This window comes from Ambystoma mexicanum, chromosome 2p (genome assembly GCF_040938575.1).
Source record: "Ambystoma mexicanum isolate Mex_15411 chromosome 2p, UKY_AmexF1_1, whole genome shotgun sequence".
In the NCBI taxonomy this organism is placed as follows: Eukaryota; Metazoa; Chordata; class Amphibia; order Caudata; family Ambystomatidae; genus Ambystoma; species Ambystoma mexicanum.
Window position 1 is genome coordinate 904227663 of NC_090923.1, and position 19477 is coordinate 904247139.

The 19477-nt window shown below is 46.4% G+C and overlaps 2 protein-coding genes across 3 annotated transcripts in view; both read left to right on the forward strand.

Annotated features, from left to right (window-relative positions):
- Positions 1-19477, forward strand: part of LOC138566892 (titin homolog) — a 635448-nt gene that overhangs the window by 174530 nt on the left and 441441 nt on the right. The gene's annotated exons all lie outside the window — the stretch shown is intronic.
- On the forward strand, positions 1549-1987 carry LOC138565958 (large ribosomal subunit protein eL31-like). The gene has a single exon (XM_069643055.1). It carries the CDS (start codon positions 1585-1587, stop codon positions 1960-1962), a length of 378 nt encoding a protein of 125 aa, XP_069499156.1. The 5' UTR covers positions 1549-1584; the 3' UTR covers positions 1963-1987.

A 19477-nucleotide genomic window follows, 5' to 3' on the forward strand; every position in this document is an offset into this window, starting at 1 on the left:
GCCCCTGGGCTTGAGGCCAAGGATAAGTCTTGCCCTATTCTGGACCAGCTGAAGGGTTCATAGAGAAGGAGAGGGTTGATTAAGAAAGAGGCTATTGCAGTAGTCTAGCCTAGAGAGAACCAGAGCTCTAAAGACAATGAGCTTCTGGGGGAAAGCAAGGAAAGGAAGGATTCCTTTGAGGAGGTGGAGTTGAAAGTGGGCCTTCTTGGCAAGGTCCTGAATGTGAGGGAGGAAGGACAGATATGGGTTGAATATGACTCCAAGGTTTCTGGCTTCAGATGAAGAAGGGGGAGAGCCCATAGAGGGTGGCCAGGGTGAGGGGAAGGAGGAGGGAGCAGTAGTCCCAATGGGAAGGATCTCAGTCTTGCTGGCAGAGATCATTGGAGGCACACCTTGACTGGATGGCAGATAACCAGTCAGGAATGATGGAGGAAGTAAGTAGAGGATCAGAAGGAAGTTTGAAGAGTTATGTGCCATCAGCATAACACAATGTTGGGGGAGAAGGTGGAAATTAGGTGTGCAAGCAGAGCAAGATAGATGTTAAAGAGCCAGGGAGAAAGGTCAGAGCCTTGCGGGGTGCCACAGGTGGAGACCGAGATGGGGGAGGAGAAAGAGCCCAGAATAACCTAGGATGAACGGTCATTGAGGAAGGCCAGCCTGTCCAGTGTTTGCTCCGAAATACTTAGGGTATTGTGGAGCCGTTTTATTAGGATGGAGTGATTGACCATGTCAAATGTAGAGGAGAGATCAAGTAGAATGAGAACAGCTGGGTGGTTGTAATTGAGAGATGTGAGCAGTTCTTCACGGGTGTTCCGAAGAGCAGTTTCTGTGCCTCTGGATGCTCGTAATCCAGATTGATGGTCGTGTAGGCAACCAACAAGTTGAGTGGGCTGGGTCAGTTGGGGAAGACCAGCTCCTCCAAGAGTTTCCCAAGGACGGGGGGAGGGGAGTGATGGAGATGGGGCGGTTATTATCTGGACAACACAGGTCTGCAGAAGGTTTTTTCAGGAGGGGGACGAACAAAGGGAATGCTTGAGGGAAGGGGGGGAAAGATCCAGTAGCAAATGAGTGGTTGCAGAAATCAGAGTGCAGGGGCAAGAGAGACAATATTGTCCTTAATGGTTCTGGAGGAACAGGGAGAGACCTGTTTGGAGGAGACTTTCGTGGAGCGGACAACTCTGGTGACGTCATTAGGTGTGATGGGAGCGAAGGAGGAGCATCATGGCTATTGATTGTTGGGCGAGTGAGTACTACAGTTGCCAAAACCAAATATGTCACATTTGAGAATAGTATCTGGGATTCAACACAGTCTACACCAGAGAGAGGGTGTCTTTAAAATTTGAAATGTAGTCACTCCTACTGATTGAGTGGCTTACAAAATGTTTAAATGGATGCAACCCGGTTATTGTGGTAGTGTTTCCTTCTCTGTCCCTGTGAACCAAGGTCTGCTACCTTATGTTGGTATGACTTGGACAAGTCCTAAAGTATAGAAGAAAATGCCAACCAGAAGACTGATTGTAAAGAGGCCCTACATGAAACTGCAACCTGCCAAGACTTTGTTTCCGTCATTGGCTTCCTAGCAAGATGGCTCCTGCAAAGAAAAGGGGTGAGAAGAAGAAAGGCCAGTCTGCCATGAACGAGGTGGTAACTAGGGAATACACCATCAATGTCCACACGCGAATCCATGGAGTGGGCTTCAAGAGATGTGCACCTCGTGCCCTGAAGGCAATCCGGAAATTTGCTGTTAAAGAGATGGGGACTCCATATGTTCGCATTGACACCAGATTAAACAAAGCAGTTTGGGCTGAAGGGGTCAGGAATGGTCCATATCGAATGCGTGTGCGTTTGTCAAGGAAACGTAACGAGGATGAAGATTCTCCCAATAAAATGTACACATTGGTCACTTATGTACCAGTCACCACATTTAAAGATCTCCAAACAGTCAACGTTGATGAGAACTGAGGTTTTTCTTGGAGAAAAACAAATCTAAAATAAAAAATAAAAAAAAAGATAGCAACCTGCCAAGATGGTCCATCTACCTTCTTACCATCTGTCCTGCAGCTTCGATTAATTGAACAGGACAAAAAAATGATCGAGCAGCCCACAAATAAGCCTGTAAATACGGGGCCTCTTTTCCACATGCAGTTTACAGGCTCTGATGCCCAAGTGCTTTAACCCTGAGGCAATAGCGATCACCATGATGGAGCAGAAGAGCAAAGTACCTTGCAGTGATGGAGCCCCATGAGCCAGCAGTGAAAATACCAGTGAGGAAGACTTGGGGAAACTTGCAAAGGTGATTCTGGTGACTCGTGAACAAAAGGGTGGCCCAGCCACAGCAGACCACCCCACGATGAGTATGAAGGCGACACATGATGGCCCACAGAGCAGATGAGGCTGTATAGTGGTGTCCCCCTAGTCTACCATTGTACAGCAGCTACACAAACGTTCTGAGATCCCCTCTACCAAGAACAAACACGGCCAACTAACCTGTTGTCTGAGTAGGTTCCCACTCGGTAGGGTCTACAGCCAAGTTTTAGCTCACTGTACCTTCCATTTGCATATCAGTCTGGCCCCACCCACTTGGGCAGTCCAGAACCAAAATGCTAGGCAATTCTCCTCTGCACAAGAGTACCAACAAGAACCCCAGACACATGTTTCGACCTAGTTGGGTCTCATCAGTGAGGTGAAGCTGTGCCTCTCTAAGCACAGTGAGCAAGGGCTTCACGTCTGGATTATCCTGGGTAAATTAGGGTGAAACCCCAAGTCCCTAAACATATACAAAAGATCTGGGAGCGCCTCTAACGAGAACAAACGTGGCAACCATTCTGGTTGGCCATGAGGACTGCAACTAAGCCCGGACCACCACAACAGGAAGTGGGAGAGGAGGTGGGGGGGAGCTCAGGGACCTACATTGCTCTAAACCAGTTAAAACCAATATGGCAGCTAACCTGTAGGCTCACAAAGAGCCCATTCGGTCAGAATGGCCATTTAAGGCCTACCACCTGGTGGTCTAGACCACAAGAAGCCCTAGAATACAAAATGGCTGAGAGCAGCGTTTAAAAAATGCAATGGTACCACACTTGCTACCAAAACCTATACTGGGCTTCCTATCTGGTAAAGTGGCCTGCATCTCTGCTGAAGCCAAAACTGAGTATAACTGTCACTAACCTACTCCCTAAAAGCAATGTAGGGTGATCTTATCCCACTAGGGCAATAACTGGGTCCCTGAGAGGCACCTATGGGTCTGCAAGCCTTCTCAGAGATCAGGACCATATAACTTAAGTAAAGATAAAAGGGTTGCAGTCACAGGGCGACTTGAGGAGCCATCCATCCGACCACAAAAAATCGGTCATTGCACCAAAAAAGGTGATGAGCCCTGAAAAGTGGTCCTAGAATCCATTGGCGGCTCGCCACCATTGGCTGGGGGTGAGTGGCAGGCAGTACAGTACACCCGTGTGCTTATTTGCATGGGTAGACTGCGCAGCCCTTGCTATTTTAGTTTGTTTATGGCTCTGCAATAGATATACTGTGCAATAATGAGAGGCCCGCAGGTCGTCCAAGTCTATCCCACTGCGTCTCATTATATCCTCTCCTATCAGTCAGTCAGCATGTTGACGTTGCAGAGTGTAGCGGCCCATCCAGTCCTCTGTGGCAGTGTGGCTTGTGGCGAGGATGCAATCTGTTAAGTGTAATTTTCTTTTACTTTTTTTATGAAATGTGTATGTGCACGTTTATGTTGGTTTTTGTTTGTTTTTATAAATGCGTGCATGCAAGGAATTTGATGTATGAATGCGCAGGTGAAGGTGTTGTAGGAAAGTTTGTGAAGGGTATCAGGGCAGCTATATGTAGGGGTGGGGCTGCTGGGAGCATGCAGTTCTTATTTTTTTTTTTGTTTTTTTTTCTTTTTTCTTTTTTTTTTTTTTGCTTCAACCTTGATGCATCTTAAACATACTTTCCGGTGCATCATGGTTAAAGAAAACAGGAGTGTTATTGCATGACTAAGCCGGCCTGCATTAGTAGTGCCAGTCTGCATGTATTTTCGTATTGTGCCATGGCTATTTTTACTTGACATCAAGGGTAAAGAAAACATGAGTGTTATTACCTGGCTAGACTGGCCCACACCAGTGGCTCCAGTCTGGCCTTATATTGTGTCATAGTATTTTTGTACTGGGCATCAAGGGTAAAAGCAAACAAAAGTGTTATTATGTGCTACAGTGGCCTTCATTGGAATTGACGGTCTGGACATACGTTATTTGTGGCATGGCATTTTTCCTGGCTCTGAATACTGGCATATATTGTCGCAGCCTGCATGGTAATGTATGGGCACAGCCAGCATGAAAATTCATGTTTTTTTTAATACTGTCTTTTGTTGTGGTCAGAGGCATCGTGAAAATCCATTGGAAAATTCTCCTGTGCACTTGCATGGGTTTTTTCATGTGTCAACATACAAAACCGATTGCAAACTGTGTGGCTTTTTACCCAATTTTTCACAGAGTGCTATAAAATGGACCATTTAACTCATTATTTTAAAAAAAAAATGTATTCGGAGAGGTTTTCCCTAAACTCCCTCACCCGAAAATTCCCCACTGCGTTTGGTCGCTCCAACATGTTTGGCACAAACATTTACATCCCTCCAGTTCAATAATTCACCAGCTGCCACTGCTAGAATCCACAAATATAAGAATTCTCTCAACGGCTGTAACTGTGACTGCCAGCTGCTAACAAATTTTACTTCTCATCATGATAACTGCTTCTCAATTGTATGCGTCAGAACTTTAACAATGTTTTTTTAAGCAAAAAAGAAGGGATGACAATTTGGAGTACCAAGTCCAATGAATTCAACATCAGATATTACACATTTGTATCTATTTTAGAACTGAGGTGGTTTGGTTTCCATTTGGTCTACTTTTGTGCCTAAGAAGTACAGCCAAGCAAACCACGTATTGGTCTTGCCTGAAATAACTAGACCTCTCACATCTGATCAATGACCAGGAACCTCCCTAGTTCTTTCTTTACTGATCCCTCTCACTGCTTTCTTAGCACCTTGCCGTACTCTCCATCCTCTCCATGTAAATCCAAACCGCTTTGAACCAGAGCCACAACAGTCTTATTCTTTACAACTTCTGCTTCATCAGCTTTATGATCTCGAAACTTACTCATTTATGTGAGGTCATTTTTCCTTTCATGCACTATTGGGTAAGCTCGTCTGCTTCTCTTACCTGGCTCAAAGAACATTGGACGCAGATGGCACCGCCTCATTCCACCTCTCCCTGACCATGCCACTCCACTTCGCTGAATTACCACCTCAGCTGTCTCCCATATGTCCCTTTTGTGCGCCTCATTTCCTAACCATTACGTGGTAAGTGGTCGCAAATCAATATCACTTTATTTTTGTAATTATTATTTTTTTCTTTTTTACATTCTCGAGCAGTCAAATGTGTCAGGTACCAATTTATTTTCTTGAGCACATTTGGCAAATGTATCCCTTGGATTGTATTGGCCTCCAAATGCCCAAGCTCTAACAACTTGCCACTAAGTACCAGACGTGTCCCCTCCCATGTACCACCTATCCGAAAATAAATTGTGGCAAATTGCTCGGGGTCCCTGCCCAGTCCCAACAAAAGCTTCCAAAACACTGCTAGCACCTGCCTCCACTTGTAGAAAAAAAATATATATTTTTTTCTTTTTGAATTCCCTCTGCATTTATAAAGAAATTATTTCTGTAACAGAAATTATTTCTTTATGAAGTCAGAGTGACTTCAAAAAGAAACGATGGGCCTCATTACGGGTTTGGCGGCAACCGTGCCATTGCTACCAGCAGGTTGCCGCCAGACCCGTAATGACTTACCGGCGCCCGACTTCCCGGTAACACCGGGGGATTACAACCCCGGCGGTCTGGGAAGCCGGGCGCCGGCAAATGGTAAGCCCCCATTTCCATAAAGTCCTATCGGACTCTGTGGGAATGGGGACCATAGAAGCACCGGCACCGTTAATAACGGTGCCGGTGCTTCCGTGAAAACTATGCGGGTGGGTGCCGTTCTGCCCGGCAGGTCTGACCTGCCGGGCAGGACGGCAACCGCCCGCAGAGCTGTAATATGCCGGCCCGGAAACAACAGTGCCGGTGAGCTTACCGGCACCGTTGTTTACAGTCCGGCATAGTTGGAACGAGGCCCAATTTCTTTTTTAAGTGTTAGGGCTCCCCTCAACCCCATGATGTGTGTGTGTGTGTGAGTGTATGTTGAAAGGGTTCACACTTAAATGTATAGGTGGCTGCCTGTGCGAGTGTATGGTGAAGGGGTGCACACTTTAATATACGGGTGGCTGCCTGGGTGTGCCTGTATGGTGAAAGGGTGCACACTTAAATGTATAGGTGGCTGCCTGTGTGAGTGTATAGTGAAAGGGTGCACACTTAAATGTATGGGTGGGTGCCTGGGTGTGTGTGCCTGTATGGTGAAAGGGTGCACATGTAATTTTATGGGTGGCTGCCTGGGTGTGCCAGTATGGTGAAAGAATGCACACTTAAGTGTGTGTATATGGTGAATGGTGTGTGTGCTTGCGTTCAGGGGCGCAACAAAACCTACATTTCGGGGGCTAACCCTTCAAATGTTGGGAGGGGTGCCAACTTCATGGGCGGTGGGGGAGGGGCAAACTTATTTGTTTGTGTCATCTAATTTATGCATTTTTATGAGACTATTCTAGTGCAGCTTCAATGTTACAAGCAGTTAACTCTCTCCTTTAAGGTTTAAAGCACCCACTTATGGACTGCTGTGAGAATGAGTGGTCTCCTGTTCCCTCTCTACCCTTCCAATCACTCCCCTGTCATGCAAGTATTAAACCCACATCACAATTTCAATTGCCTAAAAAATTTGGCATTTGAATGCAGGTACTAACAGTGAATTGCTTTATGTTAGTAATTGGTGGGTTCTTGTTAACAGAGAAACACAGGTGCTGTTTAACATCTGTGTCCTTTTCTGTCTGGCAACTGCTCTGAAGGTCAGCCAGGTCTGGTCAACATAGCCCAACATTTCAGAGGGGGCGGGGGGGGGGGGGGGGGGGAGTGCTGAATTCCAGTCAACTCAATGGAGTTGCACCAATACTTGTGTTTAATGCCTGGATTACTTATTGGTAATCTTCATTACTCCTACCCATATTCTTCTTCGTCCCAGTGTGTATGAGACAGAACTTGTGTATAAAGCACTCTGCCTCATACACAAGTACTGGGATGAGGTAGAGGTACATGGAAGTAATGCGCGATTTAGCTACCTGTAATCTTCATTACTCCTAGTCCCACTCTTCCTCATCCCAGTACTTACCTATGAGGCAAGGAGCCTCAACCGTAAGCTCTGGGACAAGGAATAGGGACGTGGAGGTAATTCTGGGCCAAGGAGCTGATTTTGGAGGTTGGGGTGTGAGGGAGAGGGGATGTGTGGGGGGTGCAGGATTATACAACAAATTATAATGGCTGTCCATGTCCAGGCTAAGCAGGCATGATATGTGGTATTAGTGGCTAGAGAGGCATTTTGGTGCAGCCAGTCTAGTCATTCCTCAGTTTGGTATGACTTTTTTTTTAATGGGGCATTTATGATAAAGCAGTCGTGCTAAGTGATTTACCTGGCTAGACTGCCATTTGGGTGCTGCCAGTCAGCCGTTTCTTACTGCAGCATTGTATATTTTTCTGGGCATCTGTGATCAAATGATATGATATAAGTAATTTATAACGCACCTGTACTCAAGTGTTTCTAGGCGCAACAAGACAAGGGATGGAAGATAGAGGGAGGACAAGACAAACGATCTTACTAGGCCTTGTGTCATTCAGATCGTGCAAATGCGATAACGAGAAGCGCAAGGGGAAAGCGACAGGGGAAGTGCAAGGGAGAGGGGAGGGGAAAAACAGGGCATCAATGCTCTGAGTAAGTGCTGTCAGGGCAGCACAGCTCTGGGTAGTGCAAGCAGAACAAGGGACTGTAGGGTTACAGTTACAGCCCCTAAGTGCATGGTAGGACCAGAGGCAGTGCAAGGGTGACTGATCAAGAAAGAGTCTCGACTCAGTGAGACTCTGAGGGTAGCCAAGCAACCAGTCGGTACAGCAGACAGGTAGGTCAGGTAGGTCAGCAGGGGAGGGAGAGAGAGAAAGCAGAGGAGAAGAGGAAAGTTTTGCGCTGCTTCCAGAACTTCAGGTGGTCTGCTAAAGCTTGAGAGGGGCAGGGAGGCTATTACAGAGGGAGGCACCTGTAGAGGAGAGAGATCTACCCCTCACGCTCTTCTTGGAGAAGCGTCTAACCCTTAGAGAGTTTTAGGCAGCTGAGCGAAGGGCTTGAGAAGGAAGATATTTTGGAAGAGAGCGTTGGATGTAGTGCGGGCCCCGGGCCCAGAAAGCTTTGTGGACAATGCCAAGGGTCTTGAACTTGATACTTGCAGCAACTGGGAGCCAGTGTTGAGATTTCAGGGCTGGAGAGATACGATCCCTGTGCTTGAGGCCAAGTATAAGTCTTGCAGTCCTTTTCTAGATTAATTGCAGGGGCTGGATAGTAGAGAAAGGCAGATTGAGAAAGAGGCTGTTGCAGTAGTCCAGCCTAGAGAGAACCAGGGCTCTGCAGACAGTGAGCTTCTGGGGGAAAGTGAGAAAGGGAAGAGTCCCTTTGAGGAGGAGCAGCTGGTAGTGGGACTTCTTGGCAACGTCTGAGATGTGAGGAGAGAAAGAGAGTGGAGTCAAAGATGACACCAGTGTTGTTTGCCTCACAGGAAGGCGAAGGAAGAGGGCCCAAGGCGGGCGGCCAGAGTGAGAGAGGGAAAGCGGGGGCAGGAGTCCAAATGAGAAGGATCTCCATCTTACTGACATTAAGGCAGAGATAGTTGGAGGCACACCAATCCTGAATCGCGGATAGACAGTCGGGAATGAGCGAGAGATGAGAGGAGTCTGAGGGGAGCCTGAAGGAAAGCGGAGTGTCCTCCGCATAACACAAAGTTAGAGGAGAATGTAGAGATCAGGTGGGTCAAAGGGGCCACTTTGAGGTTGAAAAACCAGAGTGAGAGGATGGAGCGGGGAGAAAGGGACCAAGTTGGACCTGGGAGGGGCAGTCCAAGAGGAAGGAGGTCAGCCACTCAAGGGCCTGATCCGTGATGCCCAGGTTCTCATGGAGTCGATTGATCAGGATTGATCAGGGTGGCATGGTTGACCGTGTCAAAAGCACAGGAAAGATCAAGGTGGATGAGGACAGAAGGAATGCTGGAATCAAGGTTAGAGAGCATAACTTCACAGGTGTTCAGGACAGCAGTTTCCGTGTCTCTGGCACTGAAGCCAGACTGATGGTTATGGAGACAACCAACAGATTCCGTGTGGAGAGTAAGCTGGGAGATGGCCAGCTTTTTTAACAGTTTGCCCAGGAAAGGGGTGATGGAGATTGGGCGATAGTTTGCCGGGCAGGCAGGATCGGCAGAAAGCTTCTAGAGGAGTGGGTGCATAAGGGAGTGCTTAACGGGAGAGGGGAAAGAGTGATTACAGAAATCGGTCAAGGCTGGAGCGAGGGTGCCAATATGGTTCTTGATGGTTCTGGTGGAACAGGAGAGCACCTGTTTGGATGACACTTTCATAGATCGGACTTGTCTAGAAACCTCGTCCGGTGTTGTCACAGAGAAAGAGGAGAAAGGAGGAAGAGAGGTAGAGATGGCCAAAGGGGGGGCCGAGAGAGGAAGAGGGAGAGGAAGAGGAGATGGAGGACAGGATGTCCTGAGTTTTAGCGTAGAAGTGAGATGACAGAGCCATACAGAGGGCCTGGGAGGGAACAGGAGATGTAAAGACCTCAACAGGATTGACCAGTTCTTTTCAGATTTTAAAGAGTTTGGCCGTGTTGTTAGGCCACAGAGACACAGGCTTGAATGTGTGTTCTATGCTTGATTAGTGTTATTGCTTCGACTGCCATTTTGGTGCAACCAGTCTAGATATGTCTAAATGTGGCCTGGCAAGCTTTACTATATTGTTATTACATGTCGACACTGGTCTACCTTGTGCAGCCAATTGGACATGTTTTCATTGCGGCATGGCATTTTTAATAGCAAAGCTTTAATGTTCCTGTGCTCTGTTGGTGACTTGCATCTCTTGGATTGGTGTTACCCTACAAAACAATTGCAACCACTCTGGCTTTTTAGCCAATTTTTCTCAGTGTGTTGTATTTTATATTAAAACACATATGTATATCTTTCTCCTAGTGCAGTGTGCGGCATATCCGTTCCGCAGCACGTTTGTGCGTATTGCGCAAGTGTGATAATCTAGGCTGGCCCAGAGTGTGGCGCGACCCTTGATTTGTTGCTGAGTTGGGGGGCCCCCTCAGCATGGCTCGCAGGGGGGACCCCCACATCTTGTGTTACGCCACTGGATAAGACACAAAGATTTAGGAGGCGCATGTACACATCAAAGAGTCTGATGCATACTCACACAAAGAAGACAACTTAAAACACAGAGACCAGTTTTATAAGAGTGTACTTCTGGGCTTGCAGCACCAATTTAGAAAGTATAGCAAATTCACTCTGCCAAATAGTCAGAGCTAACTGTATGGATTTTCAAGTTCAAGCACGACGTGCATAGATCGAGCTACTCCTAAAACAAAGAATGTGACCTCGAGCTTCTGACCTACAGAGGGTAAAATGCAGGGAAAGTGATGCTCGGGCACTGCGGAGCAGAGGACCAAGCCAAGCTGACAGAGCAAGCAGGGGTCAAGTCCTAAACATTTAAGTGGGGGGGGGCTCATCAACAAACGCGATGGGATGTGACGTCACCAGAAATGTGCATATCAAGGCGAAATATGCAAATGTCATTTAATTGGCTTTGCATAACCAACCAAATCGAACCGGACGAATGGCATAAAATCAACACAAACACAAAACCAAGAGAGGATATTGTCATCTAATAGGTTTTTTTTTTAAAACATTAAAAGGTGTCCATGTTTTAAACTCCAAGAACCAATACAAATATTTTCCCTGGCACTTGCAGTACCGAAATGGGATAGTTCCCCTTTAGTTGCTTGTTATTTTTTATCAGGTAATGTAGTGCAGTGGTGAAGTGTCTGGCCTACAAACCTGCGGTTTGATCCCTGAGGGTGGCTTCAATTCATAAATTCAAAGAGGACAATCAATATTTCTCTTTTAGCTAGGGGGGGTGACTGAGTCCCCCCTCTGAATAAAGTGGGTGGACTCCGTCCCCCCGCGTGTACCCTCGACTTGAGCCCTGAGAGCAAGTGACAAAATAATCAAGCAGGCCATGCTTGCGCCACGTATCTGAATGGGTTCGGCTGGGTTCTCCATTGTGGTCCACAATGGTAGGTCACACTCTCTACGGGCAACATGGCTGTGTAATACGGAGTGCAGCACTTCCTGCTTCTCCAGGGAAGGCAGCACTGGAACCAGGAAGAAATGGACTCACCTGCCCGCTGAGGGCTCCCTTGCTACCACTAAAAAATTAAACATAGATCTATTATTTTATTTTTTACAAATTGAAGCTCCTGGGCTGTGGCCAGTGCATTGTGGCTTTGTTTCTAGAGTGACTTTCTTGTGCAGGCTTCTTAAAAATAATAGGGGGTTCCACAAGTGTAACATTTTGAGCAGTGACCCTAAATAAGAAATAATAGAAATAACAAATAATTTATCTTTCTGGAATTCTATACAATAATTGCTAGATTCATTAAAGGTTTAGTTCAGGCACACTTCAGGGGGTGAGTCACTGATTTAGTCTGAGCTTTTTGTCTGCATTGTGAATTTGAGGTATTTAGGAACAAACGCATTTAGAGTAGACTAAGCATCCATTTTGAACTGTGGGCCTGATTCACAAAGCGTTTCCCTATGGGATTGCGCCATTACAAAACCCTTCTGTGAATCTGGCCCTATGTATTTTGCTTTTTTCAAGTTGCAGTTATATCATTTATTTTCTGCCATTGTCTCTCACGATCATCACAAGACATTCCATGTTGGTGTCCTCAGTCACTTGACAAAATCCTTGTGCTGAAAAAAGCTTGTGTGCTGTGAGAAACCTGAGGCGTTTTTCCAAGCGATTTTTGGCCAGGTGGCCAGGGGAGGGCCATTGTTCTTGGATCCCAACCCTGGGGGCGGAGGAGCGAGGGAGGATCACTTGGGCAAGGGGTCCTTGGGGACTATGGGAGACACACCCTTGGGAGAGACATGATATTCCTCCCATTCAGATACACCCCGATCTGACATCCCAAAGGTTTTTCTTGGAATTATTCCAGAGCTTAGTTGATCCCTCTTACAGCAACTCATATAAGTTGGGTAAGGGTTTTGTCTATGCTTTCCTAGGTAGAATGTTCATCTTGTATATAATTCTCCCCACTTCGTGAGACCCCCAGCACTTTTTGCAGGACTATTTTAAGTGTTGATTATAAACGTGTATTGCCAAAATAAAAAGAGGGGTTGGGAAAGTCCTCTATCCCTAACTCTAGGAGAAGTTTCCCTGCCTCAAGAAAACTAGGGAACGTCTGTGTCGGGATGTTAAACAAAAGAAATGTCCTCAGTCCTATGTCCAACAACCCTAAACTGACCTTTACACAGCAAACTAAATATAAGGTGAACATGGGGGATTTCTATGATCTATAGACTTGTAGCTTCCTCTTGTAGTTTCAAACATATAAGTTCCAATCTGCAGAAAAGAAAGCATGTTCCACCAGGAAAGGGGTCGTCCCTTCCCCTAGACTTCTTCTAGTGGATTTAAATGTTAATTTATCACAGTTCCAGTTTATCCAAGGGGGAAGGCTCTCCTCTTGAATCTTCTCCAAAACACACAGTTCTCTTGAATAATGATTATCCTTAAAGGGATCTGGTGTTTCCCTTTTCCATTTTATCACTGTTCCATATATCCAAAAAAGGGGGGTTTTGAGCCCGGGTCTTTCTTAGTCCTTCAACTCTCCCTAGTAATTTGAGTGACAAAAGGGCACCCTGCACACGCCACCTGCGGAAGGCTTGAAGTGAGCGCGCTACTGGGACAAAGTAAGCCACCTAGGCTGACAAGTGGCAGTGACGATTGTGCAACGCTGTGAAGCGGAGCAGGGAACAATTTTCCTGGACATTAAACGGCACCATAAACGTATTGAGTAGTGGTGACAACAGCACTGACTCGCCTCGGACAAGATTCCAGATGCCTGACAAGGGTCGCAAAGGAAAGGCCAGGCAAACCATTATGGAAGCTTATGCACGTAAGGGGAGGATGACCTAACGCAGCATAGAAACACAGAGTATATGGCAGCATCACAGCAGGTGGCCATGCAGGAAGAAGGCCCCATTTTAGCAGCAATAGCAGTGCTGAAGACGGCAATGGAGCACAAAATCAGCACGGTCATAGTGAACGTCGGCTTACTGCATCAAGATGTGCCCACCCTGGGGGACCGCCTAAGCATCATGGAATTAAGAGTGCAAGACAACACAGCTAATATTGCTAGTATTCAAACGAAGGTGGCAGATGCACTTGCACGAGTTAAGGTCCTATCGAGCGGAAGACGCTGAAGGGTGGAGCACATAGGAACAATGTCAGGATACTTGGGACTCCCGGAGGGAGATGAAGGCAGAGATTCCACAGCCTATGTTGAGAACATGCTCCTGCAGGAGGTCGGCCCGATACACTTGCACAGGGATTCAGTTGAAAGAGCACATAGATCACTTGACGAAAAACCCCTCACTGTGGCCTCCTCCGAGACCATTAAAAGCTAAATTAATGAACCACAAGGACCGAGAAACAATCGTTACCTTCTCTAGAGAAAGTGGCAATATCACCAGAGTATCTTTTGAAGTTGGCGATTTACCCGGATTATACTGCTCTGGTCCAACGTCATAGGGCAATGTTCGCACCGAACAAAGAACGACTGAGGCGAGCAAACCTGCGATAAATGCTAATTTACCCAGCCAAATTGCATAATGGAAGGTCGCAGTTTTTTGACAACACTCTGGACGCAAACTCCTGGGTGGACTTGCAGGGAATACTACAGCTCCTGAGCAAAGGCAACCATGAACCATAGTGTGCTGACACGGAAGGAGGTTGGGAGCCCGGTTAATTGGCCCTCCCTCCCCTCCTAGACCTCGACAAGTAAGGTATAGGAGGTATTGGAAGAGAAATCTGGGGGCATGCAGAACTGGGAAACAGACAGAGATAGGTGCCCAGAAGGCCGCAACTGGAAGCAATTGCCACATACCCGGTTGTAACTTGGGATGCCAGTTTTAAGGCATTGAGCTACTGCACGTTAACCGGGAAGGTACTGAGCCTGAGCAGAAGGATCACGGCTCGGCTATTGTTATTGAAGGGATGGTTTTGGGTTGTTTTTGGGGTTCTTCTGTGTTGGGGGTGAGGAGGAGGGAGGGAAGATCTGGCTGGAAGGTTGGCTTAAGGGGACTGTTTGGATGGCTGACTGATTGAACTGTGACCAATGGGACATTGGTGGGCGAGATGCGAGTATGCACAGTGGGTGGGTAACAACTAATATGTTGTATTGTGCAGGGGTCCTAGATTGGATGTAGCTGGGTCCCTATTGGTGGGAGTACAACTTGAGGGGAGGAAACTGGAAAACCAGACGATAGGGCAATGGGATGGAGGTAGCCCTAGGGAGAATAACCAATACAAAGATGAATGGCCAAGGGGTGGTCAACTGGAATGTCAGGGGACTAAACAACTATATTAAAAGATTATGCTTACCTGAGGAGAATGGGAATACAAGTTGTGCTGTTGCAGGAAATGCACCTCACAGCTGATAGGCTACGATGGCCAGGAAATGCAGGGGGTTGGGGGGTGTAAGCTGTATGGCTCACCAATTTTCGGCATTTGCCAGGGGAGTTCTCGTTCCATCTGTTCCTTTTCAGCTGCTGGAATTCAAAAAGGATAATGAAGGCAGAATGGTTATGGTACATGGGCTGCTGGAAAATAGAGAAGTATGCTTTGTGAATACATCTGCTCCAAATCACGACGCCACTGCGTTCTTCAGGTCATTGCACTCTAAACTGGCCACATACAGAGGGGCGGCACGGGTGTGGGGTGGAGACTTTAATTGTATCCATAACCCTTACCTGGATAGATCAGACGAGAAACACAGAAAGCCTGTGCCTCAAGCAAAGGCTATTGGCATCCTCTTACAGAATCTGCGATTGGCGGATGTTTGAGAGTAAAGCACAGAGAGATGCAAGGCTATTCCCATTTCTCGACCTCTCACGGGGTACATACACGTATTGACTACATGTTTACTGGAGTGTGTTAGGCAAAGTTTGTATGCAGTACCCTTTGGGACCACTACACACAACTATGACTACAGGTGTAAGCAAAACCAACCTTTGGTATAAGTCTGTACTACAAAGTTTTTGGTAGCAGAGCTGAGCAGCCAACCTTATCTCAAGAGGGAATGTGGCCTGTAATGATGTTACACAGAGGTCTACAATCACAGGTGTTCAAACAAACTCTTACACTCAAGATTTCTTTGTTAAATACTTATTAATTTATTTAACTGTCAGTTATAAAACAGTCTTAAGAAGGAGGCAATATAATCACACACAAATATACTTCAGTAGGTTACACTCTATAGTTTCTGAGGCATTCAGAATACATTGAAGGAGGAGCAAAAAGGCATAGGTTATCAGAACATAGAAAGAATACAGTTTTTTCTTAGGCAATGCAGATATTTTGAGTTCACCAGAAGCGTCAATTCAATAGGCTAGGCCAAAGTCAATGGACTAAAGTCTTGGATAGGATAAAGCAGTTATGGTAGATAAACGGAAAAGTCTCTGCAAAGTTCTTAGGAATAGTTTGTAGCAAGAAGAATCATACGTTGGGTCACAATCTGATTAGGCCTGTGAGTTGGAAAAGTGTCGAGCACTTTCACCGTGAGAGGTAAGTACTCTGTCTGGTTTTACAGTACCTTTACAAATGAAAAAAAAGATGCAGCGGGTGACCTCTGTTCCTGCAGATTTCGCTGTTCCTGGGCCTCAGTCGTGGGGACAAGAGGGAGGGTGTCGGGGGACTCCTGCACTGGGACTGGCCAAAAAGCTGGCAACTGGCAAATCTTCAATTCCGGTAGCTGTAGTCAAGCACACAAGCTGGTGTCCCTCTCCCTGGTTATTCGGTTTCCTGCAGCACTCTGAGGAAAATACAACCAGCTCCGAGAATGGTATCCAGGTGGCTTAGTGTCGAGTTGATTGGTCCCATCAACTCAAAGGGAGAAGTCGTCCTTGCAGGGCTTCTCTGTCGAGATGAACTTAGTGATTCGGGCCTGCAGCAGGGCTTTGCCGGGCAAACCAATGGTCCAGGAGTTGCAGCAGCTGTCCTCCTCAAGCTCGTCTTCGGTTCTTTCGTTCCAGTGGTCGACTCTGCCTTCCAAGCCAAGATACTCGCTCTTTAATTCAGTTCTCTCCCATTCATTCCAGCCTAGCTGTCACTCACCCAGCAGGGTGGCTGTCCTTGCCGTACAGTCAGCCAGCCAATCACCACAGAGTGCATTTGGGTCTCCCAGGAGACCAAGCACAGGGAGTTTCAGGCACCTCCCTCACTTCCTGCCCACCCCAGACACTCGGGCGGCAGAGGCGGTCTTCACTCCTGAAGCACGCCAAAGGTGAAGGAACAAAGGAACCAAACCTGGTTTGGCGCACAGAGCAAAACTCTAGAAGGACCTTTCCACAAAGAAATGGCAAAAGAAGACCGGGACCTGTTTTTACAGAGGGGGCTCAGATGCCATCTTGAAAAACATGGCTCCTGCGATTTAACGCTACCGGTGTTTGTGGTCAGGAAAAATCATGGTAGTTTGTTGTAAAACTACTGCCACCAGCCATTCTGAGAGGAAAGGGTAGCATTTGACGGCTACATGAGTATCTAGACACAGGGGATACTGAGTAACTCCTCCAGCAATCTATTGTAAGATAGGGGGTGTTGGGTCTAGGAATTTAAAAAGACTAGTAAAGTCAATTTCACTTAACTTACTCTGGGAAACAGTAGTTTATCCCAGAGAAGGTATTTAAACCTTGGGAAAGCCTAAAAAGGTTTCCATGTGCCACTGCACTAAGGGTGCTGTGTGACGCAAATGAAAAGATGATGCCTATGGAGTTGTTTAAACTCCATAACCAAAAGAAATAAACACAGAAAACAAACAGATTTTAAAAGTTCAAAGTCCCAAAGTTTAGCAAAAGAGCTGGAGGGCTCTAAGTTGGGAGGAATTGGCACATTTATGAGAATTATCCCTAACAGAGTGGAAACTCAAGGTGAGTTTGGCGACATAGACTACAAGGCCAGGGTCCTGTCGGACCATGCCCAGTTAATCACAGTATGGCAGGAGACCACGCAGAGACCCCCGAAACCCACTTGGCAACTAAGGGCTGATGCCCTGCTAAGTGATGTTTTTAAGAACCATCTAGGGGATAAAATGGAAGAGTCTTTTGACACAAATAACAGGTAGTGTGGCGAAAACTTGCACCCTATGGGATTCCTTTAAAGGAATAGTGCGCTCAATTATTTTATTGTCCCGAGCGTTCGGCATGTGGTTTTAAGCAAACTGTGAACGATTGTAAAAACATTTCCTATTCACCCTACCTTAGTTTTCTGCACTTTTACACATGCGAAATCAAGCAACGGGCCGTTGCCATCTTGTGCTAAACGTATCCGTTGCGACATCGCCATAAGTTGAACTGCCCTCTCAGCACTAAATCATATCCCCCGCCCATGAAGCTGACATCACTATTCCTAGCAATATTCTCCACCTATTTTCATGACGTTAGTGGGCAGCGTAGCCAAACGTGCCCAGTCATCACCCATGGCTTAACATTAGTTGATGCAAAACCGGGAATATCAATACACGCATCCTCTCGCAGCACAGCGTGTCCCAAATCGGAATAGAAAACACTATTTTTAAAGGAAACGCAAATACTCTGCAATTTATAATGTGCTTCTATTTCACAATAAACGCTCCTAGAACATCCGCCAATTTACATATTCGACCACATTTATAATTTCTTTCTTTTCGAACATCAAAGCTTTATCATGAGGCACACAGTGTTCCTTTTGGTAGAAGCGCGTTGGACGCACCTTGAATCGCAAGGCTTCGGCATAAGCTTCTTGCTAGACCACCGTAAACGATGTCAGGTTGCTCCTTGTTGCTGGTACTGCAAAAGGGCATATCGGTCCGGGGCGATCGTCCCACATCAGCGTAATTGTAAGCCAGCCATTTAGGTGTATCTGCCACTGCCTGCTGAAGAACCAGTCACTGGGTATCTGGAATCGATGACATTGGCAGAAAGGAGGGATGTATCTGTGCAGAAAACATAACAAAAATCTCAGTAGCCGTTCTTTATTCTAATTTGTCAATTTACCCTTTACTTTTGCACCGGGTGAAACCTAATAATGAACACAAACCAGAAACGATGGAAACGCAGAGAAAACATTGTGGAAAGTTGGAGTCCATGATGTGCTTGAGAGGTTAGTACTGTGGAGTATGTTTAGCTCGCAATGGGATCCGGATGCGGAAGCTGACCGAAGAATTCAAACAACAGATAGACGGCATTATAATGGAATATTAGCAACAAACTTGGTGTTGGTGGAACCTGGGGGAACCCAGACGTGTACTCCATGCATTCCTTTGCTGGACTGCCCATCTGCCCGAAACAAAGACAAATGCATACAGGTTGTGTTTGCGTGTCGTCACAATATGCCCCAACCATTAATCCATTACAATGTAAGCCAGCAATACCGGTCAGAAAATGAAACCTTGACTTGTTCGTCTATAAACTCATCTACAGTAAATCGTACATTATATTTGGTATTTCCACTCTCTTGGCGTAACGCAAAGTGTCCGCTCAGATCAACAGTTTACATAAAATTAAATCACATGTTCTTTTGTCCAGTTTTGAAATGGTGAAACTTATCATTTTTGTGGGTATTACACACCTCTCGTCATTCAATCCATAGCAAATCCTCCTTTCTTCCAAGGACGAAAAACAATTGAACCTTCTTGGGAGCACGTATGCTATGTTTCCTTTTGGTGAAGGAAAGCCACAAATCAAAAACATACTGTACAGGATGCATCGATGTGAACAGCCCACAAGCAACATCAAACGCAATGACCTTCACTCCCATGGGAGCGATTAGCCAGGCCGACCAACGTGGCATTTGAAATATGTTCGAAAAACAAACAAATTGTTTTCTGGCATCCACCAATGGCGTGAATATTTTTTTACTCTTCTATTTTGATAGTGATTTCGTTATTTTATGACAACAGTTCCAGTTAAGTGCCTCCCCATTGTCACATCTGCGTGCGCCCTGTTTTCACAGAGGAATGTGCTCTGCGGATAACGTGAGACACTGACAAGTCATAAGTCCAAGTGCCCTTCCATCTCCACTGAACTTCCCGTGCACTAACAAATGTTGGAGGAGAGGCGGTATATCCCGCCCCGCTGCACTGTTCTCATACCGGGCAAATGCCCTATAAGCTAAAGTGGGAGACATCTCCACCCCTCCTGT